The sequence below is a fragment of the Muscardinus avellanarius genome, assembly GCF_963383645.1.
Source record: "Muscardinus avellanarius genome assembly, chromosome: 8".
In the NCBI taxonomy this organism is placed as follows: domain Eukaryota; kingdom Metazoa; phylum Chordata; class Mammalia; order Rodentia; family Gliridae; genus Muscardinus; species Muscardinus avellanarius.
This window is the reverse complement of record NC_137794.1, coordinates 310,621-338,602: the sequence shown is the minus strand read 5'-3', so window position 1 is coordinate 338,602 and position 27,982 is coordinate 310,621. Positions and strand designations below refer to the sequence as shown.

The window sequence follows — 27,982 nt, the reverse complement described above, 5'->3', positions numbered from 1 at the left end:
TCAGCTGCAGGAGGCCTGGCACGTGGCTGCGTACACGCTGCCGCCCACCGTGGGCCCGCTGCTCAGGCTGCTGGCCGGACACTTGAGGGGCTTCATGCTGCTGTCCCTCTGCGTGTGCAAGTGCTCCAGCCGCCAGCGCGCCCAGCTCTTCCGAAACTCCATCTGGACCTTCCCGGGAAAGAGGGGGGGGGACAAAAGCTATCACATGAAGCAACCGACTGCCCACCAAGGGGCCCCATTATTATTATGATGTCAGTGGGGGAGGGGAACTCCACCGTACTATAGCAAGAGACCCAAGCCAAGGCCTCCAGGCACCTAAGTTAATATCCTAATAAAACTGTTTATTGCTGTCTCCTGTTGGCTGCCTCTCCTCAGGAGAGATGGGCCTGGTGACCTAATTGGTCTTTTCCATCTCTAAACTCAGCTAAGTACCGCTTACAATCCATCACAGCATTGTTGAACGGAAGGGGCCGGGAGTGAGGGAGAAATGCTGGAAGATGGAGATGGGGGGGGGGGTCTGATTTGAGGACACTCAGCTGAGAGACAAGGGAGACAGCACACCGAGCCCTCGTGATGCCCACACCACACCATCCAAACTCCCTGAGGGGGTTACCAGGCCCCACAGCTGCCGGGAGGAAGGCGCAAGGGCGGCAGGAGGCCGAGTTGAACCATGGACCAGGATTCCCCAGGCCAGGTTTGAATCATTCCCATTCCGGGAGATGGCGGCGCCCGTGGGGGGTGCAGCCTGCCTGGATGAGCTTGTCAGCCAGAATCCCTGTTGTCCTGAGCTCTGGGCGCCCCATCAGGAAAAGCCTTCTCCAGAGGGTTTATGCATGGGAATCATAATGCCAGGTCAGAGATGTAAACCAAGCAACACTGCAGAGCCTCAACCCCTAGCGGGTTCGCGGTAACCCCGTGGCCCCGGCAGTACACCGCAACCGTGGTTTCCAGAAATAACTGCGGAGCCTGCTTGGCCAGTCCCGAGGGTCTGGACTGCTCTTTGGGTGTTGCTCCCTTAATTTTGCTTTCTGGACCTGCTCTGTGTCCTGTACTACAGCGTTCCCACAAGAAATGTCTGGGGCCCGGGGTCTTCTCGGGCACACGCCGCCAGGAGGGCCAGCTGCCAGCGGCATGGGTTAGGGGCTCTCTGCCAACCCCCGCCCTGTGCACACAGCCCTCCTCTCCCCCAGCTTTGACATCCATCTAGCTAAGCCCAGCTCGACGCCTTGTGTGGCCGCATGCCATCCCTTAAAAGAACTTTTCTGTGTGCAGCAGAGCTGAGGGTGGCCAGAGGCTGCCTGCCAGGACAACCCGTGTCCCAGGCAGCGTCACGGAGCCCAGGCTTGGGGGGGGGGAGGCAGGAGCCCAGCAGCCACTACCCATGGCTACCTTGTTCTGCGCAGGTGCAGCAGGCGCTGACAGCCACATGGGGACACCCGACACCCACAGCTGCAAGGAGGCCAATCTCATCTGCTAGGGCGGGGAATGTAAACTGAGGCACACCATGGGAGCCACCTGGGACTGGGGGGTCCTGGCATAAGAATCCCCGTGTGCACTTGTTTGAGCCTGCATCACACAGCAGCCCTCAAGAAGCACCCTCCACACGCCGGCACTGCCGCAGACTCGCTGGGCAGTGCGCAGCGTTAGTTTCCTACGTAAAGGATGGGGGAGCCGAGCGTGGGGCACACCCCAGGCCATGTGGCGGGGCTTTGAGGAGAGCGGGCCTGGCTCTCCCCTTCCCACGACAGCTGTCCGGCTCCTGCACGCACGTCCCTGGCCATGTCTCCCCCTCAAGGGTCAGGACCTCATCTCCCTGTATGCCATGGATGCTCCCCACAGGGGCTGGCAATGAGCTGAATGAACTAGGCATAAATACATGGGCACCTGACACTGGGTCCCCTCTGCTGTCAGTCATGAGAAGGAAACAGCAACGCCAAGAACACGGATCCCAGACACCGGTGTCCAGCCCCGGGCCCTTCTGCCTGCTCCGCCCTCGGGCCCTGCGCCCTGCCAGGCTCAGGGTCTGAAGCACACGGGAGAAGCCCGCTTGCTGCCCTCCATTTACACTGGGCTAGGAGGTCAGGAAGCCCTGTCACCGGCCGGGGCCACATGGCTGCAGCGCCGGGACCAGCAGGGCCCTAGGCCTCCCCTCAGGCCTCCACAGCAGCACGGGTGCAGCGCCCAGGCCGTCTTTCTCCCCAGGTCACAAGCACCTGGCATTGCCATGACAACCTCGGGCTGGAGAGCAGCTCTTCCAGGCAAAGGCCTCAGCCCAGGAGCCACGTGTCTTTTGTGGCCCAGTGATGGTCATGTGTCTGTACATGTGCCAGCAGGAACCAGGGCCCGGGGAGCCTCTGGGGTGGGCCGACAGGAGGCAGCTATCCAGCCCTCTGAGGGGGTCTCCTGACCCCATGGTGTGAGCCTGAGGGGAGGGGTGAGCCTCTGGGTACTTGGCCTGTGTACCCCTTCCTTGCAGAGCCGGGCCAGCCATGGAGGGCGGGTATGGAGGGAGGGGCACAGTGACTGGCTCTAAGGGGCAGAATCAAGGGAGGGGCTGAGCTGGGGCCCAGGGAACCTCGGTCTCTCCTAAGGCCTCCGCTCTTCATCCCTAAAGCAACGGAGCTCAGGGCGAGGATTCGCCATCTGTGGCTCAGGCTGTCCCCAAAGGGAAGGCACCCCGGTCTGCCCAGCTGCTCGGAGGCATCAGTGGGCCCCTGCCTTCTGGCTGTTGGGTTGGGGCTACGCACTCCACCCGCTGAGCTGAGCTTCCTCATCTGTCACTTGGGAACAGCACCTGCAGCACAGCCTGGCTGTAAACCAACACCGGGCCCTCGCAGGCAGTCGTACCAAGGACACTGGCTTCATTCCCGCCCAGAGATTCAAGGGCCATGAGCTCCCTGCCCACAGGATGTGGGTGCAGGGGAAGCTGGAGGTGGCCTTGGGGACAGGGAACGCTCTTTCACCCCTTTACTTTGTGGCACTCTCTGAAATGTCCCAGGCCCTGTCCCTGGGAACCAAGGTCCAGCAGCATGGGAGCAGTATCTACTGGCTGCTGGACCTCAGGAGACGCAGGTGGGGGATCTTCCTGTGGACACCCAGGGCCACCGGCACCCCGTCCTCCCAGGAGCTGAGACGTTCCAAGAGGGGGGAGGCTGTGGGCCTGTGGGCACTGTCTGGAGATGGTGTGGGGCCCGCAAGCACCCCCGTCCCCACCACAGGGTGCTGAAGGCCCATGTGGCACCAGAAAGCCACTGGAGAAGCACATAATCCTCTCTGGCATGGACCATCTGGCCTGCTATATCTTTAAGTTTAACAGAATCCATCAAATCCTGGCTCTGCCCCTATTTCCAGGCTCAACCTGGGACAAGTTTACTGCAGACTCTGGCGTTTAGTGATCCCAGGTGTGAAAATGGGAATATTGAAAATAGAATTTCAGCAGGATTTGGGGGGTGAGGGGTGAGAATTAAATACAATAGTGATTACTAAAACCCCACGCGTGTGGCTTGAACATGTGTATGTTGAATTACTTTGTATTAGACACTAATCAACATACCAGTGATTCACGCAGGGTCCTCCCCTTAACACAAGGCTGGGTTTTCCCAAGTTCTCATACTATTAGAGAGAGAGATAGCGATAGAGAGGGAGCGAGGGAGAGCGAGAGCGTACACACTCACGTGAGCTATGCACAGAACACACAAGCAAGCTGCCTCCTCGGCTCTCGTGCTGCCGTGGGGCCAACGGGGGCTCCGGCTAACAAGGCTGTGGGTCCCCACTGCCCACGCATCCCCACCGTCCTCCCGCAGCCTCACCTCATTGTTGATGAAGCAGTACAAGATGGCCACCATCAGCCCCTGGAAATAGGAGGCAGGTCAGCCGGTGGTCAGGAGGGCCGTGCCCGCCGCGGCCTGGCTGGGCCTGCCTTGGGCTCCTGCCCAATACCCCCTCTTCAAGGGGGCAGCCTGGCAGATAAGAGATAGACACAGACTCCTCTTTTCCTTCCTTTCTCTTTTTGGTACTGGGAATTGAACGCAGGGACATTCTACCTCTAAGTTACATGCCCAGCCTCTTTATTTTACTTGTTTTTAAATTTTGAAACAGGGGTCTCACTAAGTTGCTGAGGCTGACCTTGAACCTGCGATCCTCCCATCTCTGCCTGGCTTCTCATTTCCTTCCTGGAGAAACAAGAGGCCCGCTCTGATGCTGCAGAAGCAGGGCAGCCACCTCCCCGAGGAGGCTGAGTCCAAGGCCTCTGAGCACTCCCCACCCCGGCTCATCTGTTCACTCCAGAACTGGCCTCGCCTGTGTGCACACATGTGTAAATGCACATGCAGCCCGCTGCTTTAGGCACCCTGCAACACTTGTGAGGGCAGACCCAGTCCCTTACACCCCAATCCAACCGCACTGTCCGTGCTAGCGGAGAGGACCAGCTCCCCAACATCTGGGAACTGTGTGACTGTCAGTCTCGTTTTAACAGCTTGGAGCCTCAGTTTCTCCTATGTCAAATGGTGTGGGGTGGGGGATCCCGCACACCTCCCAGGCTCTGGGAGGATTCAACGTAGCTTGTAAAGCACCTTTCCAGTGCGATGTCTTTGAGGGCTCGCCACTCAGCCACGGGCAGCTGTGATGCCAGGCTGGGTGCTTGGCACATCTGGGAAGACTCCTGGCCCGTGTGCTGATGGAGAAGACTGGCCCATGTGCCAGAATGGCTGGAGACACTAGCTCTGGCATTGCCCTGACCATACGACCCTGGGGACCGGCGCCCAGCCTTGGGCTGCCCGCCTTTCCTGCCTCCCCCTCCCCTGGGCCTTCCAAGCCGGGTCACCTGGACAGAGGTGAAGGAGAGCTCCGTGAAGAGCTTGATGAAGCGCAGGGTGCCCCGGGCGTGCTCGTCCATGACGAAGGCAAAGATGACCTCGTGGGTCCCCAGCAGAGGGATGAGCGTCAGCGTGGACTTGGCCAGCCTGCGGGAGGGGGGCGAGCTCTGGAGCTGCTCTGGACCTCCTTCAGGGATTCCTTCCCCCAAATGTGCCTTTCCCCTTCCCACCAGGACCACTGACACCCGCCTTCTCCAAATACCCTGGCACAGGCTACCTGGGGCAAGAATAGAGGTCAAGCCCTCCCACCAAGGCCAGGGGATGGGGAGGCTGAGGGTGGGGAAGAAGGTGACAAAGGGCTGCACACTCAGCATCAGGATGTGTCTCACTGGGAGGAGGCCTGCAAGCTGGCCGTCCGGGTCACCTGCATTTGATGTCTGTCTTGCACATGAGGTTGGCTTTCAGCTTGGATACCACGATGCAGATGACCCGGAGGAAGATAAAGAAGTTCACCTGCAGGGTAGACGGGTGGGTGGCCAGGACTGGCCCGCCCTTTGCAGCCCACCGCTGCTCCCACTCCTGTGCCCACACCACCACTCACCCCGATGGCAAAGAGAATGGGCAGGCGGATAATGAGCCAGTAGTTCATGTTGGAATTTCTGGTCCAGCAGCTGGGAGGGAAAGGAAGGCCCCCAGTGCCTTGAGTCAGTTAGAGCCCAGCTCCCAGCGCAGGCGCAAGGGCCTCTAACATGCAGAGACGGCAGCCGCACACTACCACACATAGATCACGCGGCACCCAGATTTTCATGGACTTAGACCAACACCAGCTTTCACCATACCACCACGGGCAGGGGCAGGGAGGAGAGACCAGGGAACTGAATCAGACCTTACGCTCCTGGACCCACAGTTTCTCCTCCCAACAGTTAGGAGCCACGCTGCCCCCCCCCCCCCCCCGGGCCCAAGGAATGTCATGGCCATTGAGGATGGGGACCTTGCCGCACCCATGCCCTGGGAGCAGGACACTCACCCTTCATCCTCATAGAGATACTTCACAATGCCCCAGGGGATGACAAACAGCAAGGGAACACCTAAGAGGAGAGATGGAGAGAGGGGAGAGAGGCTGGCAGGCCACAGACACCAGCGTGGGTGCTCGGGTGCCTCCCTGCGCCTGGCCCTGCACACCCCAGCTCTCTCCTGGCCAGCCCCAGTGCATAGGAAGACGGAGGCACTGCAGGAAGCCGGCACTGCTGCCTTAGAGAGAAGTCCCCCAGCCTGGCCCGCCTTTGTACCAGGCTGCCAGCACTGTCCCTGGAGTCCTGGCTGAGACACCAGGTTGCAGACACCCAAGTAGCAGGGGGACAGGGCTGTGAGGTGTGGAAGACACGCTGGACCAGGTGGGGAACAGGCATGAGCTCTGATGCCCTCTCTGCTGCAGCCCACAGGTCCATCTCAGCTCCTCAGGCCCCGGAAGTCCCTTTGGTTATTTGTTCCTCACACCCATGCACCATCTTGTGGGCTGGGCAGAAGCTGGGAAGAGAGGCAGGAGCCCCATCCTCAATGCCAGCAGGCCCATGAACTGCCCCCAGGAGCCTGCAGTCAAAACAGCTGCCGCAACAGGCCTTTCCTCTTGGGTGAGTGGGATGGCATGGTTGGGTTCCCGGGGTGGAAGGTGGGTGGCCTCCAGGAGGCGGGGCCTTGCGGGAGGACCCTAGGCCCTCGGGGCATGCCTTGGGGGGCATTCAGGACCTCCGTCTGTCCAGTCTCTCTTTTTGCTTCCTGGCTGAGGTGAGCCTTCTCGGCCACATGCACCCTGCTACTGCCACCTGCCACCCTAACCAGAGGCCCAAAGCAATGGGTCTGTCCGATCCAGAACCGGAAACTCCAGAGCTAAGTGCTAAATGAACATTTGGCTTAGGTGTTTCACGATAGCAATTCAAAACTGACGAACACAGCAGAGACTGGTATGGAGAGCCTCTTAGGTGGGCTCCGGGTATCCTCAGCTCATGTGGTCCTCTTACACCAGGGTAGGTCTGTGCGACCAATAAGAAATGGCAAAGGACACTGCCACCTCTGAGAGTAGGCTGTGAGAGCCCCGTGGCTTCCTGGCTCTCAGCGTCCAGGAGGACACTCACATGGCCGACAGAGTTCCTGCAGCAGGGACTAGAGGCCTCCTGTCAACCTGCGTGTGAGCTTGGAGGTAGGCTCTCCTGCCCCACGGGGGCCTTGAGAGGACAGCCGCTGTGGCCCCCAGACACCCCGGGCCAGGGGACCCCGCCATGTTGAACTCAGTGCAGAAACTGAGACAGTGATTGTTTCTTGAAGTGACAGTTTGGAGTCTGTTATCTAGCAGTGTGTGGTGGACCTATTTGTGCAGGGTACAGCCCAGCCTTGCTCATCCCGAGAGCTCGGCCTGTGTTGGTTAATGTAACATTGGGTTGTTCATCAGCACATGGTGGATGAAGAGATGGGCCAGGATCTCAGAAGGGTATGGGAGGGACTAGATCTCAGGGCTGCAACCCCACACCCTTTCCAATGGCTCTCGATGGCTTTCTGCACCAACCTCTCCTTGCCAGTGTCTGCTGAGGCTGCTCTCAAGTTGAACTAGGTGTTTGCAAAGGCGAGGGTGTGCACATTAAGGTGTGTGGACTCAGATGTGTGCACACACTCATGTGTGCTGGGACCCCTACAAGCACGTGGGTGGCTTTGGGGGTTCCTCAGGAACACATTTCCAGGCAGAACCACCTCATGGCCCTCAGCACCATCCACATGTTCAAATGGATGCTCAGAGCACAGCAGCTGCTGGGCAGCTCACGTGTGCACATCCCCTGCGCCTGGCCACGTAGACAGGCATGGAGGAGCACAGCCTCACGGCTGGCCAGCGTTCCTCAGGAGGCCTCTCCCTCCTGGCCAGACCCTCGGTGTCCACAATGATGTGAAAATAGGTCTTCATGAGTCTGAACAAGAAATAGGCCCAGTGTTGTGGTGTACACCTGGATCCCAGTTCTTGGGAGGCTGAGACAGGAGGATCGCAGGTTCTAGGACAGCCTCAGCGACTTCCTGAGACCGTGTTTTAAAATAAAAAATAAAACAGGACTGGGGATGTAGCCCAGAGGCAGAATGCCCCTGGGTTTAATCTCTAGCAACACACACACACACACACACACACACACACACACGGTCAGGGGACCCCACTCCAGTAGAGGGGAGACCCTCAAGTTGTCAGCCAGACCTGATGAGCTCCATCAACCCATTTGCATCTCTTAGGAAGCTCAGGTTCTGCGTGCCACTGCAAGCAGCACACTCCCCACGGACTGCCCTTTCTCCACCCAGAAAACCAAAGTCCAGGCTGAGCATGCGGTACTGTCTCTGGGAAGTGGTGCCTCCCTCAGCCACTACCCCTTCCCCTGCTGTGCAGCTGGGGGTGCCCATGCTCGTGGGCCACTGCACAGGCAACGTGCCTTTGGGGGCTCCCCGACCGTGCTGAGTCCTGATTCTAATTCACGTTGAAGTCATTCCTGAGCTGGTTGGGGAAGGTGGGAGGTGGAGGGTCAGGTCTAGTGCCCCTCCCCACTCTGGCTCAGAGACCTCCAGGCCCTGTGTGTCCCCACCCACCCCAACCAACCACCTGCCACCGCCACACCATCCCTTCCATTGGTCCTGCCTGTGGGTCGCTATGGCGACAGGCCCCAACAGCATTGATGCCATTTCCCAGAATGGACAGACGCCCTCCCCCGCCCCAGGACAGCCTTCCCTGAACTCTCTCCATGGCTGGCTGCCTCCTCCTCAGCCCTAGGGAGCTGCTGGGCCCTCCAGACTGCCCACAGGAGGGGACCAAGGGCCTACAGATGGGGGGCTCTGGTGAGGTGGATGGTCCGGAGGGGGGGAGGGGACACTCCGGGCAGCATCCTGGACCAAGGCAGGCCAGCATGGGGAGAGGTACTGTCGAGGGAGAGAGGCATCTGTGAGGGCTGAGCTGGGGGTCCCTGGAGGTCCAGCAGCAGCCGCCAAAGCAGCCTGAGCTGGTCAGATAAAGGGCACCTGTGGGCCCTCAGGAGACTGTCCTGTCTGTCCTCCTGTGGCCCAGGGCTCCTGCCCTTCATCAGAATCCCATGTGGCAAGAGGCAAGCACACACCAGGAATGTTCCAGAAAAAAAAAAGACTCAAGGCTCTTGGCAAACATTTTTGGCTAGAACATTCCTAGCGGGGCTCTGGGCACATCTGCGGCCCTCATCACCCCACCCCGCCGACCTGGCTCTCCTCTGGGCCCTGGGCCTTATTGGCACATCACAGACACACCCTCCTCCCCCTGCCCACCTTCTTGACCCCTTGTCCACCTTGAGGCTCAGGATACACCATCTCCCTCGGGGCCTGGGGCTGCCCTGGACTGGGAAGCAGGGATGTTGGAGGGTGATGCTGTGTCCTCTTACGGTGTGCTTGGTAGTGGGAGGGGTGGTATTTGGCTAGATGAGGGCAGAGGAGTCCATCAACGGAGGGGAGTTGTGCAACATGTGTGTGTGCGCGTGTGTGTGCACACGTATGTGCGTGTGTGTGCATGTGTGTAACTAGAATCCGCCGCAGTGCCTGGATAGTCTCATCAGTGAGGGGTCTTGGGCCCATGACAGGTTGTCAGTAGGCCTGCCCCCTGGCCGGGCAGTGCTCTCCGAGCTCCAGGTTGGAATGGGGTCAGGGTCTCCCACCCTCTGAGGTGGGGGCTGGTGGGGTGAACGGCCTTGGACCTTACCCCAGCCTATGCTCAGATAGAGCCTGAAGACGCGCTGTTCCGAGAGGACGGAGAAAGCCAGCAGCGTGTACAGGTAGATGCCCTCCACCAGCAGCCAGTAGTAGTTGGCGGCCACACAGTACTGCATGAGCAGGAACACCAGGCGGCAGCCCAGGGAGTCCTGGGGCAGAGGGAGGGTCTGTTGGGACGGCAGCCCTGCCCGCTGCCCTGCCCCGAGTGCCGCAGGGCGAGAGGGCTGTGTCTGGACAGGGCTAGTGCTAAGGACTCTTAGCTCACCAGTTCTTCCCCCACTTTTTTGGGGGGCTGGAAATTGAACCCAAGGGCATTCTACCTCTTAGCTACAACCCCAGACTTTTTATGATTTTATTTTGAAACAGAATCTCACTAAATTGCTGAGGTTGCCCTCAAAGCTGAAATCTTCCTATCTCAAGCTCTCAAGGACTGGGATTATAGCTGCGTGCCACCGTGCCTGGCTTGAATCCTCCTTATTTTGAGCGGGAGAGAGTCCAATATTATTTCCACACAGGTGAGCAAACAGCCTCAGAAAAGTCAAGCAACTTGCTCCAAATTACAGTCAGGAGGTAGCAGAAGCCGGAATCAAACTCAGGCTGTTCTCCAAAGGCCACGCCCTCTTGAGAGACTGTGGACTCCCTGGGCAGGGTCCTCCCTTAGACTGGGGCCTCTTGGGTAGAATGTCTCTCCCATCAGACTAGGGGCTCCCAGGATGGACTAGGGGCTCCTCAGGGTGGACTTGGGGATCCCCAGGGTGGACTAGGGGCTCCCAGTGTGGACTGGGGGCCTCCAGGATAGACTAGGGGCTCCCCTTGGGCCAAGGAGGGGCGGTTCCTACTTTTCCTTGTCCCATATCCGAGTGGAGGGGGAGAAGCGGACCCCCCAGCTGTGACTGCCCACCCTCCCAGACCCCCGGGACAACACCACGCACCTGGTAGGAGAGGAGCCCGTCCCACTGGTGCTGCTGGGCGGCCGTGCTGTACATCCACTTGAGGGCGGCATCCTTGATGAAGACCGACAGCGCTCTCAGGATGAAGGATGCGAAGAGGTTCAGGTGAATGTAGTTTCGGGTGCAGTGCAGGTGTCTGAGTGAGAAAGCAGGCCCCTCCCTGGCAAGATGGCCTATGGTTCCCCTCTCCAATTGCTCCCCAGCATGGACTACGGGCATCCCACACACAGCAGGCATGCTCCCAGCTCCAGCTTCCTCTGCAAATGCCTTTCCTCCATAACCTAGACAATCCTCCCAGTCTAACCAAGTCCTGCCTCTCCATGAAAGCCTGGCGGTATGGCCTCCGTCTCTCTCCTCCCCACATTCTACCCTTCCTGCTGTAGCATCTTCTTCTCCACGACCGCACATAACTAAAGAGATTTACGTGTGAGGACCGTTCTCCAATGGGGACTTTTGCTTCTTCAAGTCCAGCAGTGGCCTGTGCACAGGAGGCAGATCGGGGCTGGGCACCCGGGAGGAGCTCACAGGGCACTGGCCTGATGCCAAAGGCCTTTCATGTAAAGACGTGCAGCAAACTGGGAATGTGAGGGTGTTTCTTAACCTGATGAAGGTTATCCACCCAACCAGAGCAGGCATCATTATAATTGAGAGACTCTGGAAATATTTCTCTAAAATCAGGAGCACAATAAGGGCGGGCGTGTGCTCCTGTCTGTCTGTCTGTCTGTCTCTCTCTCTCTGTGGGTCTGGGGATGGAATCCAGGGGAATTTGACTTCTGATCTACACCCCCTGCCCTATTTTTTATTCTTTACTTTGAAACAGGTTCTCACTAAGTTGCGGAGGGCCTCACTAAGTAGCTGACGCTGTCTGCGAACCGCGATCCTCCGGTCTCAGCCTCCCGATGCTGGGATGACAAGCGTTTGTGTGCGCCCCCATGCCCCGCTTGTCTCTTCTGTTACACATGTAAACCCTGCCCACCACAACAAAGCAGGGAAAAATGGGCCAGAATTGGAAGTGGACAAAATAGTCATTATTTGTAGATGACAGATGATCTTCACAGAAAGTACAATAGAATGTAAGATAAATTATTAGAACTAATTAGAGAAGTCAGCAAGGTGGCTGATATGTACATTTATGTACACCACCAATACACAATTAAAAAGTAAACTTAAAAAGTAATTCATTTACAATATTTTTGACTACCTAGAAATAAATATAACAAGAAGATGGGTAAGACAATTATGGAAACTATTATACAACTTGCTTCAAATCATTAGACAAGTCTTAAGGGAAGATAAATAGATATGCCATACTTATGGATAAAAATACTTAATCTTGAAGGAGTTTATTAATTCATCCCACACTAATTAATAAATTTAATGCAGCTGTAGTAAAAACTCCAAGCTTTATTTTTCACAGAACTTTAAAAACTTCTAAAGAAGTAGCCAGGTATAGTGGTAAACATCTGTAATCCCAGTACTTGAGAGGCTGAGATAGGAGCACCACAGGTTTGAGGCCAGCCTTAACAAGGAGTGAGACTCACCAACCTAGTGAGACCTTGTTTCAAATAAAAATAAGTTAAGGATTGGGGTGTAGCTTAGAGTTAGAACACCCCTGCATTCAATTCCCAGGACAATACACACACATACAGCCAAAACTCAACCAACCAAACAAAAAAAATAGCTTTTAAAGAAGAGCTAAGAATAGTCCAGACACTGTTAAAGAATCACAGAGTAGGTAGGGCCCCCTGATATATGAGAACTAGGATTTCTAATAAATCTTTTTTTTTTTTTTTTTGGTGGTACTGGGGTTCCTGGAAGCCCTTCTACCTCCGGGCTACACTCCCAGACCTATTTTATATATTTTTTATTTGGAAACAGGGTCTCTTAAGCCAGCGCGGCTGGCTTTGAACCTGCGCAATCCTCCTGTCTCCGCCTTCCAAGTGCAGGGATTACAAGCGTGCACCACCATGCCCGGCATCTAATAAATCTTTAGAAGAAAAAGCACTATGGTTTTACAACAGGGAGAGATAAACAGAACAGTGGAAAAAGTGTAAATGACAGAGACCAGCCTATAGATACCTAGACACTTGCTGTACATTGTGTTCAGCATTGCTAAACAAGGAGGAAAGTGTGGGCTACCAGTCAATGGTGCTGAGAATGAATTGTATGTATACATGGAAAAATCAAATCAAATCCCTGATTTTCACTGCACAAAAATAAATTCCAGGTGGACCAGAGGAAAGAGAAAACTATCTTTGTGGCCCTAGAATAAGGAAAGATTTTTTTAGACAGGAGTATAAAGAACTATAGTTGCAGCCAGGAGCAGTGGTGCTCACCTAAAATCCCAGTATGTGGGTGGCTGAGACAGGAGGGTTGAAGGTTCAAGACCAGCCAGCCTAGCAAGATTCTGTTTTTTTAAAAATATGTTTTTATTGGTGCATTATAGTGAGATCCTGTTTTTTTTTTTTTTTGGTGGTACTGGGGTTCCTGGAAGCCCTTCTACCTCCGGGCTACACTCCCAGACCTATTTTTACATTTTTTAAATTTGGAAACAGGGTCTCCTAAGCCAGCCACGCGGCTGGCTTCGAACCTGCACGATCCTCCTGTCACTGCCTCCCAAGCGCGGGGATTACAAGCGTGCGCCACCACGCCCGGCCCTGAGATCCTGTTATAAAACAAAAAATAAATAGGGCTGGGGGTGTAGCTCGGAGGTAGAATACCTGTGAGTTAAATCCCCAATACTAAACAAACAAACCTTCCAAAATCCCCCCCAACAAATGTAGTCTTTAGAAAATAATAGATGTTCATCCATTGACAAAATTAACTTTTTATCAATTGATGACATTTATTGATAAACCTTATTTATCAATAATAATTGATAAGTTGACAATTTAATTTTATTAAAATGCTGAATTTTGTGCATAAAAAGCACCATAGAATGAGTGAAAAAATAAACTACAGACTCAAAGAAAAAGCCAAATAAACTAATAGAAATAAATGTAAGCAGGCAATTCATAGAATAAAACATGAAAAAATGCTTGCTCTTTCTAGGAATCAGGGATATGCAAATTTAAAATAACAGGATATTTCACCCACTTCAGAGTAGCAACAATTAATTCTAAAAATATTAAATATGGGTGAGGATGTCCAGCAAAGAAAACTCTTCTAGTACTAGTGAGAGGGAAAGTTGGAGAGCAACTTCTCACCAGCTGGCACATCTGCGGGCAGGTGGTGTGGCTGGGTATTCCACCCCAGGCGCATGCCCCAGGGCAACACAGGGGTCACAGGCGAGAGTGCGTGGCAGTGAGGTGTGAAGGATTACCTATGAAAATGATCACAGGCCAATAAGCTACAGCCGTGAAATGTGGGTGACAGAATTGGAGGGGGAGAGCCACCTGAGTTAGTGCAAATGAAGCTCATAAAACACAGTGTGGGACCAAAAACACTGCGGAAGAGTGCGCACAAGTGTACGCACAACCTCTGCTGAAACACTGCGGAAGAGTGTACACAAGTGCATGCACAATCTCTATTGAAACACTGCGGAAGAGTGTACACAAGTGTACGCACAACCTCTGCTGAAACACTGCGGAAGAGTGTGCACAACCTCTGCTGAAACACTGCGGAAGAGTGTGCACAACCTCTACTAAAACACTGCGGAAGAGTGCGCACAAGTGCATGCACAACCTCTACTGAAACACTGAGGAAGAGTGTACACAAGTGCATGCACAACCTCTGCTGAAACACTGCGGAAGAGTGTGCACAACCTCTGCTGAAACACTGCGGAAGAGTGTGCACAACCTCTGCTGAAACACTGCGGAAGAGTGTGCACAACCTCTGCTGAAACACTGCGGAAGAGTGTGCACAACCTCTACTAAAACACTGTGGAAGAGTGCGCACAACCTCTACTAAAACACTGCGGAAGAGTGCATACAACATCTAAAACGCGTCGAGGGACGGGACCGGAGGACCGCAGGCTGGAGACGCCTTGGCGAGCAGCCACACTCTTATCAGCCTAATAAAAAGGGCTGGGGGTGTAGCTTGGGGTAGAATGGCCCTGGGCCCCATCCCCAGTGGCACCATGCTATGTGCTTTTACAGTAATTTAGGAATGTGACGAGAAGATAAGAGAGCTCTTGGGATTCAGGTCACCTCGGGGGCGGGAGTGGGCGCTGGTCAGACAGGGCGGCTGGGAAATCATACCTGTGTGGGAGGCTTATTGCAAGGCTGGAGAGTGACTGCATTAGCCACGCTACTTTGAACTCTGAAACACTTCATAATAAAAGAGGAGGTTATTCATCTGATTCATGCATTTATTTATTTATTTTTATTTTATTTTTTGGTACTGGAGATTTCACCCAGGGGCATTCGACCTCTGAGCGACACCCCCAACCCTATTTTTTATTCTTTATCTTGAAGCAGGGTCTCACTAAGTAGCCAAGGCTGGCTGTGAACCTGTGATCCTCCTGTCTCAGCCTCCCAAGTACTGGGATTACAGCCATGAGCCACCACGCCCGGCTGATATATGCATTTATTGGCACTTTCTGTGTGCTCAGCACTGTGCCTGGAGCACTGGGGGCAGGAGGATGAGAATTCTTCCTGTGTTCGAATGCTGGTCCTCAGGTGTACCCCAGAGTGACTGGGAGAAACCCATTCCCAGCTCCTAGTTGAGAAGGAATGTCTCATCTAGGTTAGACCTGAGGAAGAATTTCCCACTTCCCCAAGGAAAGCAGGACCTCTAACCGCTGAGATCTCTTTGAAAGCCCACTGCATTCTTGCTGATGTAGGCTGCACCTCTAACTGGAGAGGATCCCAGGATTTCCACTCATGGTTAAGGTTGGGGCTGGTTCTTCCTTGCACTGTCTGAGCACACCATTACAAGCAGAGATTAGACAGCCCACAGCGTGTGCCCAAAGAACAGGACCTGCCCCGGGTGGCTGAGGTTTGCCAAGATGCAGCCCCATGAGGCTTGCGCCACTTACCTGAAGCTGAGGAGGATGGCAGAGGCAAGGACCAGGGCGGAGAAGGAAAGTGCGTAGCCCACGGTGTATATGATGTGAAGAGACAGCAGCTGCTCCTCTGGGGGACTCTGAGACACAGGGACAGGGGTGTGTGGCGAGCCCCCAGCCTCTCTGAGACACAGGGACAGGGGTGTGTGGCGAGCCCCCGGCCTTCGCCCTCCCACATTTTTTCCCCCAGGAGACAGGGTCAGAGATGGGGTCCCAAGCCAGGCCTCACTGGAGATCCCAGAACTGAGACGGAAGAGCCGGTGGGTTGTCCTTGGATTTCCAGGGCCAGAGGGTGAAGGCACACCACCTCCGCCCAGAGCCCCAGAGCGTGCTGCGCAAGCCCTCAGGGGCTGCGATGGGCAGAGGTGCACCAGGGGCCTCTCTGCTCCCACGGAGCACCACCTCCACTCACTTTCTCTCCTCGTTTGGACTCCTCACACTCTGACAGGTCCCTCCAGGGCAGGCTAGAGTTGTCCTTGTGCAGCCAGAGGCCCTCCGCCGTGCAAAACCGGTACACGTGGCCCTGCAGCACTGGGCAGGAGGGAGGCAGATGAGCCTGCGCCTCTGCCCCTGGGGCCGCAGCCCGTCTCCCCCACCTTGAGTCAGGATGGCCCAGCTCCCTACAGCTTTCCTCTTCCGTCTGTCTGGGATGCAGTGAGGCGAATCCACAGCCTGCTGCAGCTCCTCTAGGATTTCTCCCCTAGACCCAGCCCCCAGCTCCCTCTCACAGGCACTGCTTGGGGCAGCAGACCCTAAAGGCATGGCTGGCCCTGCACTCCTCAGAGAGGTGGAGTGAGGCCTCTTCTACTTCAGGGCTCCCAGTTCTGCCCTGTTCTGGGCCCTCTGTTCAGGGCCAGCTGGGGATGGGTGGCGCATGCACAGATGTGCGCATTCCTGGGGGTCAAGGGACTGCTCAGCCAACCTGTGCCAGTGTGGCTGTTGGTGGGCCTTCATTAGCATCAAGCATGAAGAGCCAGGGCTGGCTCCCTGTGGAGCCCGTGGCCTCAGACACCCATCGTGGGCAGCGGCGGGTGGGCGGGCACTGCTCTCCTTATCAGTCCAGCTTCATCGGGTCAGTCACAGCCAGGGGTTTGGCTCAGCCTTGTCAACACACAAAGGCCACCGGGCAGCCAGGAGCCAGGAGGCCCAGGGATATCTCATTAAGTCAGACCCTGGCCTGGAACTAAAACCCCAATTAAACACTTCCCCTCCCGGAAACTGCTGCAGCATGTGTAATCAAGCCGACAGCTGCCCTTCCATGGGCTGCGGGCACTCAGGGCTACAGAGAGCTGCTCCCGAATCCATTAGTCCTGCACCCCAGCAGTGGAGGTGTGGCGAGCATGGATGGGCCCCCTGTACAGATGGGGACGCTGAGACCCAGAGAGGCTGGCACAGCCCCCTCAAGATGGCTGAAGGGACCAAGGGCAGGCTGGCAACGAAGGCAGTGGGGGTGAAGGCCCAGGAGAAGGAGCCCAGTCTGAACTCCACAGACACGAGTTCAAGTCCTCGTTCCGTCTCCACCAGCAGCGGGACCCGGGGACGGCTGCTTCGCCCCCGTGGGTCTCAGTTTCTTCACGTGTAAGACAGGCACTGATATGACATCCTAGGAGGTAAAGCACGCACAGCCTGGCACACAGTAGGCCTTTTCAAAAGGCAGCCAGAGCAGGGGCCCTGCTGCCTCCCAACTCTGCCCCGGGCAGACTTGCGGCCGTAAGCCGGGCTCCTCTGGGGCCAGCTTGGGCCTCAGACTCCCCTCGGCAGCCCTGGTCTACCGTAAAAGTTCCCAGGCTCAGCAGTACTCTAGGAGACACCTGTGAGGGTTTCCAAGAATTGTGAATTATAAGCTATTTTAAAAGCATTTTATGACTCCTGTATAATTAGATCTAAGCTAACAAACAGGGAGAAATCAGGAGAGGGGCAGCTAATGAGGCTGGGATGATTTGTAAGCGCGGATCCGCTGCGGGAGGGGAAGCCAGGCTCCCGTGGGGTCCTCGGGCGGCCCCAGCTCTCTGCCACCTCCGGGCCTCCTCCCTCAGGGGTGTGCCCATGACTCTTCCCGAAGCCCCACACCCCGTCCACTCCCGCCCTCGCCACACCATCCCGGCCCCCAGTTCTTGGTTGGAGGACACAGAACTCTAGGGCTCAGCGGCCTCTGGCTCGGGAGCTGCCCGCTGCCCATGGTGCTGCCGCTGCCGCCTCCTTCAGTGGGTGGCTTTCCTTCTCTCATTCACACCCGCCTGTTCCTCCAGGCCTGGCCCCAGCGCCACCTGTCCCTTCCTGATGCCACACCCCGACACGATGACTCTGCTGTCCCGTGCCACCACTGTTCGGGCCTCTGGGCCGATCCCTTCTGTGTTGTGTTGAAAGTCACCCCTTCTCCCCAGTACACACACACACACACACACACTCCTAAAGGCCGCCCAGGCATGCCCTAGCCTCCCAACGAGGACAGCTCATGAACTTAGTCCCCGCTCAAGCCCCCACTCCTCTGCCCTGCTCCGCACCCCAGAGGGCTGGCCCCTGTGTCAGCACTAGGCAGGGGGCTCTCCTGGAGGGACTGGCTGCCCCCTTGGTTCTGGGCTTCTGGCCGTGGCTTGGTTCCTCTGCGGCTGCAGCCTGCCCATGTGGCCTCTTGGTCAGAGAGCCAGCTCTCCGGGCACCTGCAACCCCTGGCCTGTCCCTTGCTTCTCAGCTCCAGGGGTGCTAAAGTTTTCCATTGTAACGCCCAGTGGGGACCCTGCCGGAGAACTCCCTTCTCACCATCCCTGGCTCACACCCTGAAGTTCCTCCACAGGCTGTAGCCTGGGCCAATCAGGAAAGTTCCAGAAGCACTCCTTCCCCCTCCCTCACGGCCTGGGTGGGAAGCCCTGGGTGCCGGGCCAGCGAGGGAACGCCAGGCCAGAGACAGCAATTACGCTGCAGAAGCCAGGTGGATGTCTCTGTGGGTCCCTAACTCACGAAGAGAGGAGGCAGAGTCGGTGTTTCCGAGTGTCAAAAAAGGGAGTAAATTAGCCAGCGAGGGGGGCGCGGGAGGAGCTGGCAGGGGCCTGTGCAGAGGCTGTTATCTTCATGGAGAAAGCAATAAAACCGTGTTCGCTCATAAACGGGCACCGCCAGGACCTATTTCCTGCTCAAATAAAATTAAAGGTGATGGATGGAGCCGCAAGCAGCAGGCAGCGCTGGGGGCGCTTAGTGCTGAGTGATGGGCCCTGTGCCGCGCCTGGCTCCCTGGGGTCTAGAGCCAGCAGAGGCTGTCCAGGCAGCCACCCCCACCCGACCCCCGTCTTGGGGAGGCAGGGGACGTGTGTGCATAAGGGAGGTCGGGGAGGATGGGGAGGCAGGGGACGTGTGTGCATAAGGGAGGTCGGGGAGGATGGGGAGGCAGGGGACGTGTGTGCATAAGGGAGGTCGGGGAGGATGGGGAGGCAGGGGACGTGTGTGCATAAGGGAGGTCGGGAGGATGGGAGTGGGTGGGAAGTGGGCAGAGATCACTTTCGAGGTCCTGCAATCCACCCAGGCTCAGACACACCCCGTCACCTTGGCTCTACCCCAGCACCCCAGGCACAGAGAGGTCTGGAACAACTCCTGCTCACACAGCCAGCTGCCATGGCCAAGCAGAACCCCTGGAGTCAGGGAAAGAGGGCTGGGGCGGGGGGAGCTGGTGGTCACAGTCCGCCCGAGCATGTCCGGCCAGCAGGGGTCACCCAGCCAAGTACCTGCAGGCCAGGGTCACACATGGTCCTCCCCTGGACACTCCCCACCCCCCAAGGAAAGACCAGGGTGCAGCAGCTGGCCAGTGACCTCAACTGGACCCAGGGTCATTCCTGGCCCATCACTTACTGGCGTGTGAGCCGGAGGAAGCCACTAGCCCCCATGCCTCGGTCTCCCCTTTGAAAATGGGAGGGCGGCCAGAGGTCCTGCCTCCACGGCTGCTGTGCGACTGCACAGATGTGTGTGTATGGAGGGTGCCGGCCACGGCCCGAGGCGAGGACGCTGGACAAAGGTCCAGGTGCCCATGTCTCTGTGGGCTCCACTCCCCTCTCCTGTAGCGTTCGTAGTGGCCTGCCTGGGCTCCGTCTGACCTCATCCCTCTGCAGAGGCAACAGCACATCCTGGGGGAGACCCCCGGCTCCCCCAAGCTCAACTTCTCTCACTCCTGCGTGCAGGCCGGTGCGTGCTTGGGCTCTGGCCTTCGAAGGCACGATGGTAGTGCAAGGCCTGGGTTCGAATATGGGCTCTGCTGTTTACTACCTCATTTGGGACTAGTGACTTCAACTTCCCAGGGCCCTAGTCTCCTCATCAGAACACTAAGTATAACCAGAGGGTGGCTGCAAAGATTAAACAAATACTCTGCTTTTAGGCCAGGATGTGGTGTATAGTAGGTGCTCAGTAAATATCAGTGACATTATCATGAGGAGTGTGACGCTGAGCAGAAAGGGTGCTTGTCTCCTGCATCCCCGCGAGTCCAGCACATCGGAGGCTGGGCAGAGGGTGGGGTCCCTCTGCAGGCTCTGTAGTGCTCTAGTCCTAGGAGCTTCCCACCTACCAGGTCAAACCTTTCTCAGTGCAGGCAGGAGTGAGCCAGGGAGGGGAGACCCCACCAACACTCAGTCACTGCTCCCAGGAACCCTGAAAGAGTCAGGAAGCAGACGGGCGGCCCACCAGGTATGGTCACCAGCATGCAGGGATCACAGCAGCAACACACCTGCAGACCCGGCCCCGCCCCCTGCAGTCTGCTCTCTGAAGCGGAGGGGATCATACTTCTGTCTAAAGTCAGACCCCACATTCACCAGCACGGGCCGCGGGCTCAGGCTGCATCCTGATACCAGCCACCCATGAGGAGGGCCAGGCCTCAGGGGAGAGGAAGCCGTGCCTACCCAGCCAGCCCTGGACACAGGGAAGGGGAGACTCACCACTGCTGGCCCAGGGCAGGTACCAGGGGCAGCTGACGTTCACGAAGGAGCCGGGCGGCCCATCCGGCCAGCAGGCGTAGTCATCGAACGTCCGGTTGCAGAACAGTCCTAGGGCCACAGGAATGGCCTTTGAGTGCTGGCCAAGGCCGGGTCTCCCCTCCACCTACCCTCCCCTGACAAAGGCCACACTCCACCTCCTCTGCCTGGGCTTGCCACTGGTGGGTGGGAGGACCTAGGGACTGCTCAACATCTGTGTCCACCTCTGTAAATGAAGGTGTCTCCTGTCCCGACAGCCTTGTGGGGACAGACAGTGTGCTGCACGGACAGCCGAACATAGTCGTGGTCGACCAACAGTCCCCAGGGGCCCATTTTAAGCCACCCTTCACAGAGCAGAGAGAAATGGGAGCTCAGCAGGTGGAGAAAGCCTTCCTTATGCCGCTGTGTTGCAATCGGAGTCAGGACTGAACCCAGACCTGCCTGGCTGTGACCTGTGCCGTTGAAGCCACCCCTACACGAACACAATATTAATCCTAATAAATAAGTTTGTATGGCCTTCAACTTATACCCAGCCAGGAGGGGCTGAGGCAGGACACAAAATGGGAAGGCTCAAGTCTGGGGCGGAGGACAGAACAGCTAAGATAGCCACGGCAAAGATGACTGCAGGCCACAGACTCCTGGGGGAGAGAGGCACTGGCACTGGACGTGGAGACCTGGCAGGCCGGGCCTGGCTGGAAGGCGTCTGAGCAAAGGATCAGCTTGGCAAAGGGCTGGGGGCACGGGGTGGTTGTGGGCTCCCAAAGAGACAATGGCACCCCGCCACCGGCTCGGGGTCACCAAAGCCTCTGGAGAGCCATTGGGAGCCTGTGCAGACGGGGGCCCCACCTGGCCTCACCTGTGGCGGGAGGCGGGGCCTCGGTCAGGAAGCGCTGGCACTGGCGCCGGTATTCCCGCCATTTCTGCACAGTTTCCGAGAGGGACACAGTGGCACCCTGCGGGAAGGACAGAAACGGCCCCTTGTTCTCTGGCATTTTGGGGCTACCTTAGAGCCCCAAGCCCCACCAGACCCTGGCCACCTGGGAAAGGGGCAGAGCAGGTAGCTGCCACCCAGGGGAGTGTGCATAGCTCCTGTTCAGGGAGAACCAGCAGAGGTCTGGAGAAGGCTTGCCTTCGGGAGGGTGGGGACAGGGGTGGAGAGTAGGACCCGCGTGCTCTCCTCTGCTCTGGCCAGAAGGGCTCACAGGGGCCACAGCCTCTTACTGCCTGGGCTTCTTGTACTTTGACCATTCTTAAAGAGTCCAGAGTGTGTGGGGACTCACTCATGGGCACCCAGCAGCTCAGGAAGCCTGGTGAGGGCCAGGAGCCGGAGTCCCCGCTCGGTGGTGCAGTGGAGTGCTGGGGGTGCAGGCACAGCGGCGTGCCTGCTTCAGACAGAGCCGGATGCCCGCCATTAGCATTCCTACTGCAAAACCCAATCAACACACACCCCCCGCACCCCTCTAACGAGACACAGACCCAGGGTCCAGCCCAGTGCTACCGACCAGGAGGAGGAGTCCTGAGGACATGATAGACAGGACACTGGAGTCACACTTAAGGGGGGAGGCCATTCTACCTGTGGGGGTTGTGAACCCCCATTTCCACAGGGGAACAGAGTTGGCCGTGAGCACACAGCCCCAGACTGCCCTTCCAGAGGTTTCCTCAAGAGCGCGGCCTTTGGCTACGACCTGGGGCTGGGGGGCTTCATCCTTTTCCTTTTCCCCTCTAATTGGTCGAAGGGATTATAAACATTCCTTACTGCGAGGCTCCAGTTGCCACAATGACCAGAGAGCCCCTCACATAAAAATTTAGGTTCTACACATGATTTAAAATAAAATTTCACCTTTCTAAATCGCCATGATGTACACCTGTGCTAAAATTGAAATGGGTTCAGCCGGGTGTGGTGGCGCACGCTTGTCATCCCCGCGCTTGGGAGGCTGGGACAGGAGGATCACGCAGGTTCGAAGCCAGCCTCAGCGACTTAGTGAGACCTTGTTTCCAAATAAAAATATAAAATGGGTCTGGGAGTATAGCCCAGAGGTAGAAAGCCTCTGGTTCTACCTCAGTACCACAAAAAATAAATAAATAAAATTAAAATGGGTTCTTTTCAGAAGCTTGGGTCCCTGACCTTAGCACCCCAAAACTCACACTGGATCTGGCTTCCGGGTAAGTGCGTCATGCAAGAGCTGGGCTGCGGCTGATAAGGCACCTCTGCGTAAGGCTGCCACTGCTCGGCCCTACTTGGTAGAAAGCTCCAGAGAGGGGCAGGCGGCTGTGAACCCCAGCCACAGCCTTGGAGGGATACGCTTGAGGTAGTGGGGACAGGGGCTGCCCCAAAGGACAGAGAGCCCTTCTGAGGGCAAGAAAAGAAAAGACACTTAGATGAAGCCAAGCGCGAAGGTGTGAAGTCAGTCGGAGCGAGCGGGTGGCAAACCCTGGGCCATCCCGTCTGTCCTCACCCTCCCTCCTGGGCGGGTCTCTTCCTCCCGGCCCTAAATGCAGCGGCCACTGGTGGCGAGTGGGAGAGGCGGGGAAGAGTCCCCCTGACTTCTGTTTCCAGGAGGAAAGTGGGTAGGAAGCAGGCAAGCCCTGAGCCCCCAGCTGCAGGAGAACGTCAGAGGCTGGCCGCCACGCCCAGGGAGCTCCGAACAGGGGCCTTGCACCTGCTCTGAGCAGAGTAGAGACCTAGGCTGTCCTCAAGGCCCCAGGCACGGGGGCATGTTAGACTGGGGCTCCCCGAGGACGGGGCTGTGACTCGCTCACTTACGGGGCTCCCCGAGGACGGGGCTGGGTCTCCCTCACTTACGGGGCTCCCCGAGGACGGGGCTGGGTCTCCCTCACTTACGGGGCTCCCTGAGAATGGGGCTGGGTCTCCCTCACTTACGGGGCTCCCCGAGGACGGGGCTGGGTCTCCCTCACTTACGGGGCTCCCCGAGGACGGGGCTGGGTCTCCCCCACTTACGGGGCTCCCTGAGAATGGGGCTGGGTCTCGCTCACTTACGGGGCTCCCCGAGGACGGGGTTGGGTTCTTTTCCACGCTGGCCCTGGATCCCCAAATACCCTTCGGCCCTCACCCCACCCCACACCACATTCTCAGCACTTCTGGCCCCTTCCACAACAGCGTTCATGGAAGCCTCGGGGCTTCGGGTGTTAGGTGGTGGGAGCATGCCCTGGCTGGGGAGAGTCCTCAGGCTTCCTGGGGAGGGGCCGGCTGAGACGTTACTGAGAGTGCTCAGGGTGCCCCGAGGGTCGGTCCTCTGGTGACTGGGTGGGAGGCTGTCTAGTCAGGAGCAGGTCAGGCACTTCGGTGGGGACAAGGCGCCCAGGCGGGACAGCGGTGCTCTGTGAGGCTGTGGGCTGTGCTCAGGGGTATCTTGAGGGCACAGCTCTGACCTGGGCCACGCCTGCGAGGCTGGCCCTCCTGGGGCACAGGCTTCGGTGCCCGGGTTGACAGTGGTGTACAGCCTAGCTTTGGGTTCGGTTGGACAGCCCTAGCTTTGGGCTCGGCTGTGGCCTGATCCTGACTCCCATAAATCAAGTGTGCGACCTTGTGTACATTTAACTTCTAGCCTCAGTTTTCCTGTGTTCAAGACAGGAAAACTCCAGGCCCCCCTTCCCAACAGGCTCTCTGAGGACTAAGGTAAGGCTCACAGGGGCTGTTCTCAGGTTCTGTTATTTAGAGAGGCCTGGCTTCCTGGATGTTGGAGCTCTCTCTCCTCTACTTCTAGGATCACACACTCCAGAGGGAGGAAACGGCACATTTTCAAGCCCAAGGCCAGTCATTCTGTGTAACTTGTGGCACCTTCCAGGAGAGGCAGTGGCAAGGTGCAGTGTGGAGGCTTGGGACCCTGCCCCCAGCTCCCCTCCCACTTCCTCCTCCTGGGACCGTCTGAGTCCCAGGCCCAAGCCTGCAGGGAAAGGCTGGGTAGTGGCAGGGAGGGAGGGTGGCCAGTCCCTGGCCCTTGAAGGTAGGGGCACTCTCAGGATGGCAACCAGGGTTGGGGACGTCGGGGTGGTGTCAGGGCAGGCTATGTGTTTGCAGTCAGGACTTCCAGGTCTCCTGGGCCTGTCCAAGGAGGACAAAGGAGACTGGGGACAATGCCTAGGTCAGAGGTGACATTAGGGAGGCGTCTCTCAGATTCAGGAGTTTGGGGAGGAGGAGGGATGAGATGAGACAGAAAACCCCGGGAGGAGACGGTGTGGCCGTGTGTACGAGACAGAGAGGTGTGGACAGAGCCACAGCCCTGGGTTGGTATCCAGCTCCACCTCTTAATGAGGGACACATTTTTCTCTTTGGGGGCCTCAGTTTCGTCCTCTGGAAAGTGGGCGCACCATCCTTCTCAGATCAGTGGGTGAAAATCTCTGGAACTTGTCCAGGCCTGCACAAGCCGGTGGTAGGGAGGAGCAGGAGGGAGGAGGACGGCCTTCCACAACCTGACTGGCTGGGCCTGTGAGTTCTCAGGTTTTCCTTTCAACCCCTTTGGGCGGAGAGGAAGGAGGACCAGGGCCTCAGCCTCTCTGGGCCACAGGGTGGGAAAAATGAGGAGGGGAGGCCTCTCAGAAGGAGCCAAGAGGGCTCCAACTAGGTCCAGCCTTGGGGATCCCTGATCTCCTCCAGGACCCTGGGCCAGGCCCTGGAGCCAGGCCACACCCCCATCGCGAGTCCCACGGGGTGGGGATGCCAGGCTCCTTCACTTCCTACCCACTTTCTTTCCTTAAGGCTTTGTGTTTTTTCCCCCAGAAAGGCAGAAAGAGGCAAACTGCACCTACTTCCTCTTCACAGGCACAGGAACCTACCTACACTGTCCCACGCCACACACATCCTCAAGGACATTCCTAAGGCCAAGACCCGGCACGGCGTCCTCCCATCCACATGCACAGAATCACACATGTAGGTCAGGAACACACTCACATGCTGAGACACTGCCCAACACACACACACACACACACACACACACACACACACACACCCCACCCCTGGGCTGCTACACCTCACCCACGCTGCTACACACAATCACAAGCACCCTCCAATCCCCACCAGAGACACAGGCCAGCAGACTCCCATCCCCTCACCAAGATGTCACAGACATGCACAGCCCCTCCTGTAAACACAGTTATCACACATGGGGTCACAACCACGCACACACTGCCGAGCACACAGTATGTGCTGAGCCTGCCCAGGCACACGGGGTTGCGTACAGTTCACTGGCCACTGGCCACAGCTCCCTCTCCTCATCCATGTCCCCCTGTCCTGGCGCTCGCGCTCTCTCTCCATCTCATACACAGAGGTGCAGGCACACTCAGGAATTTGCCCAGCAACACTGCAGCTAAGGAAGGGCCCATTTTCTTTCTGTGCAGGGTCCTGGAGGCCAGGATGTGGTTTCTGGGTCTCTCCAGCCCAGCTCCACATTGGGTCCCTGTCCAGGGAGGCCAGCTCAAGACAAAGTCCACCTTGACTCCAAGACCCAAGGACAAGCAGTCTGTACCCTGGGTGACAAGGGCTGCCAGTTCAGGGTGCCAGTGCCTCAGTGGGCTCCGTGCCCCTCTGTGACAGAGCACGGATGAGGAACATCCTTCTGTGGATGAGGAACAGGTCAGGGAGGGCCCGGTACCCTCCCCAGTAGCACCACACAATAGCAAACTGGCAGATGTGTCTGCTTTTAACTTTAGGTGTCAAAGACTGGTCTCCTCAGTAGACAGTCCTTATGGGGGGTCTTGGGGAAGTGAGGGACAGGGGAGGGGAGTGGTCCTTCCCCTTCTACACAAGTCAACCCAGCCCCCGCACCATAGCAAGGCACACACTTGGTCCTCCCTCGGTCCTGCCCGGTAGGAGAGGCCCAGGCTGCGGGCCACCCCACACCCTCCCCTGCTGGGCGCCTTCCATGGGGAACCCTCTTTTCACGAGCCTTCGACACCCTGTCAGTGACATCAGGGAGCAACTCTAGGCTTGCTGATTCCTGGGCAGAGGCTGAAATGCAAAGTTCACGTTCAGAGGTTTACACACGAGCAAGAGGTCTTGTCTCCGCTACTGTGGTCACCTTAGACCGCTTACATCTCTGCCAGGGCCAGGGATGACAGTGGCCCACAGCAAGTATGGGGGGCCAGGCCCCCAGTGCCTGCCTCCTGTCCTCTGCCCCAGGTCCTACGACAGCCTGGGGCTGGGGAGTGAGGGGAATTCAGGAAAGGGCAGGAGCCTGCCACCTCTGGAAAAGGGGCTGGGGGAGACGAAGCGCCGCCCCAACCCTCTCCTCTCCCCTCTCTTCCTCTAATCCAAAGGAGATCTGTCCACTTGATGCCCAGCGGGGTGGGACTGGGAGGTGGGAGAGTGGTGAGGGGGCTCCGGGATCCTGAGCTGTAGATGGCGCTGGCATCAGGGAGGAGTAAAGCATGAGTCTGGAAAGGAACCGGGGCTGGAGAGGCACGTCCGTCCACACCCGGGTTCTCAGCCCCAGGGGTCTGCCCTCATGGGGCTGCCCTCTCATCCTGCCTCTTACTACTCGGGGGCAGATTTCAAGGCCTAGACCGGCCCCCTCCGGCAAGATCTGGGGAGGGGAGGGGAGCAGAAGGAAGGAGCATTCCCGACACAAGCCAGGCCAGCAAGCCCGCGCAGCTCTGCTCAAGTGCATCCCAGTCTCTCTGGTCAACTGTCCCTCCAACAGCAGCCCCCCCCCCACCACCCAGGGCAGGAGCCTGGCGCAAGGACAGAGAGGATGGGGCTGCAAGGGTCCACCTGTGGCCTGCTCTCTGGCGGCACCGAGATGCCAGGGTACTCTGGGGTCCCAGTATGTCTGCACTGTGGGCTGTGGATCGAGGGACAGAGGGCGTCAGCACAGTGTGAGGGGGCCTGACCTTCTGGACGGTCACGGAGCCTGCCCTCCACCGCAGGAGATGGGGGAGGGGCGGCTCTCAAGTTCCATCTGGGAGGTCACAAGGAAGGGTCCCCAGGGCTCTGAGTCAAGGCAAGCCCTGGTGGTGCTGGGGACAGGGGGCGAAGCTGTGTCTGCGCACCCTGGCCCTCTCCGTCCCGTCCCCTGGGCCCCGGGGGTGACCGGAGGACCTGGGCAGGAGTGCCAGGTCTGTGGGGGGCGGTCGGCGGGGGGAACGCCAGCCAGGCAGAGACAGGGCCCGGGCTGGGGCAGAGACGGTGCAGGAGTTGGGAAAGTGGTTTGGGAAGGACCGGGATGCGGCGAAGTCTGCGCGCGGCGGGCGCGGGGGCCCTGGCGGCGGGGAAGGGGCGCCTCGCCCGGTGGGGGTCCTCCCCTTGGGGCCGCAGCCCGGCTCCCGCGGGGGTCCGGAGTTTCGCTCAAGTCCCGCGTCCCCGCCGCGGCGCCCTCCCCGCCGGGGCCCGGCTCACCTGCGGGCGGGGGCCGGCCCTGCCCACCGCCCAGAGCAGCAGGAGCGCCAGGCGCAGCGGGCTGGGGGCGCCGGCCATGGCGGGGCGCTCAGGGCCGGGCCATCGCTGCCACCTGCGGGACCGCGCGGCGACTGAGCGGCGGCGGCGGCGGCGGGGGAGGA

General features: G+C 57.9%; 1 protein-coding gene across 1 annotated transcript; it reads right to left on the bottom strand.

Moving 5' to 3' along the window:
- On the bottom strand, nt 1-27,899 carry GLP1R (glucagon like peptide 1 receptor; the record flags this gene model as incomplete). Its single annotated transcript, XM_080699683.1, has 13 exons — nt 1-168; nt 3,810-3,851; nt 4,823-4,961; nt 5,239-5,327; nt 5,416-5,485; nt 5,842-5,902; nt 9,556-9,715; nt 10,499-10,652; nt 15,495-15,601; nt 15,934-16,052; nt 20,435-20,542; nt 21,327-21,423; nt 27,822-27,899. The coding sequence occupies 13 exons, from the start codon at nt 27,897-27,899 to the stop codon at nt 1-3; spliced, it is 1,392 nt and encodes a 463-aa protein (XP_080555809.1).
- Nucleotides 27,900-27,982: the final 83 nt, after the last annotated feature.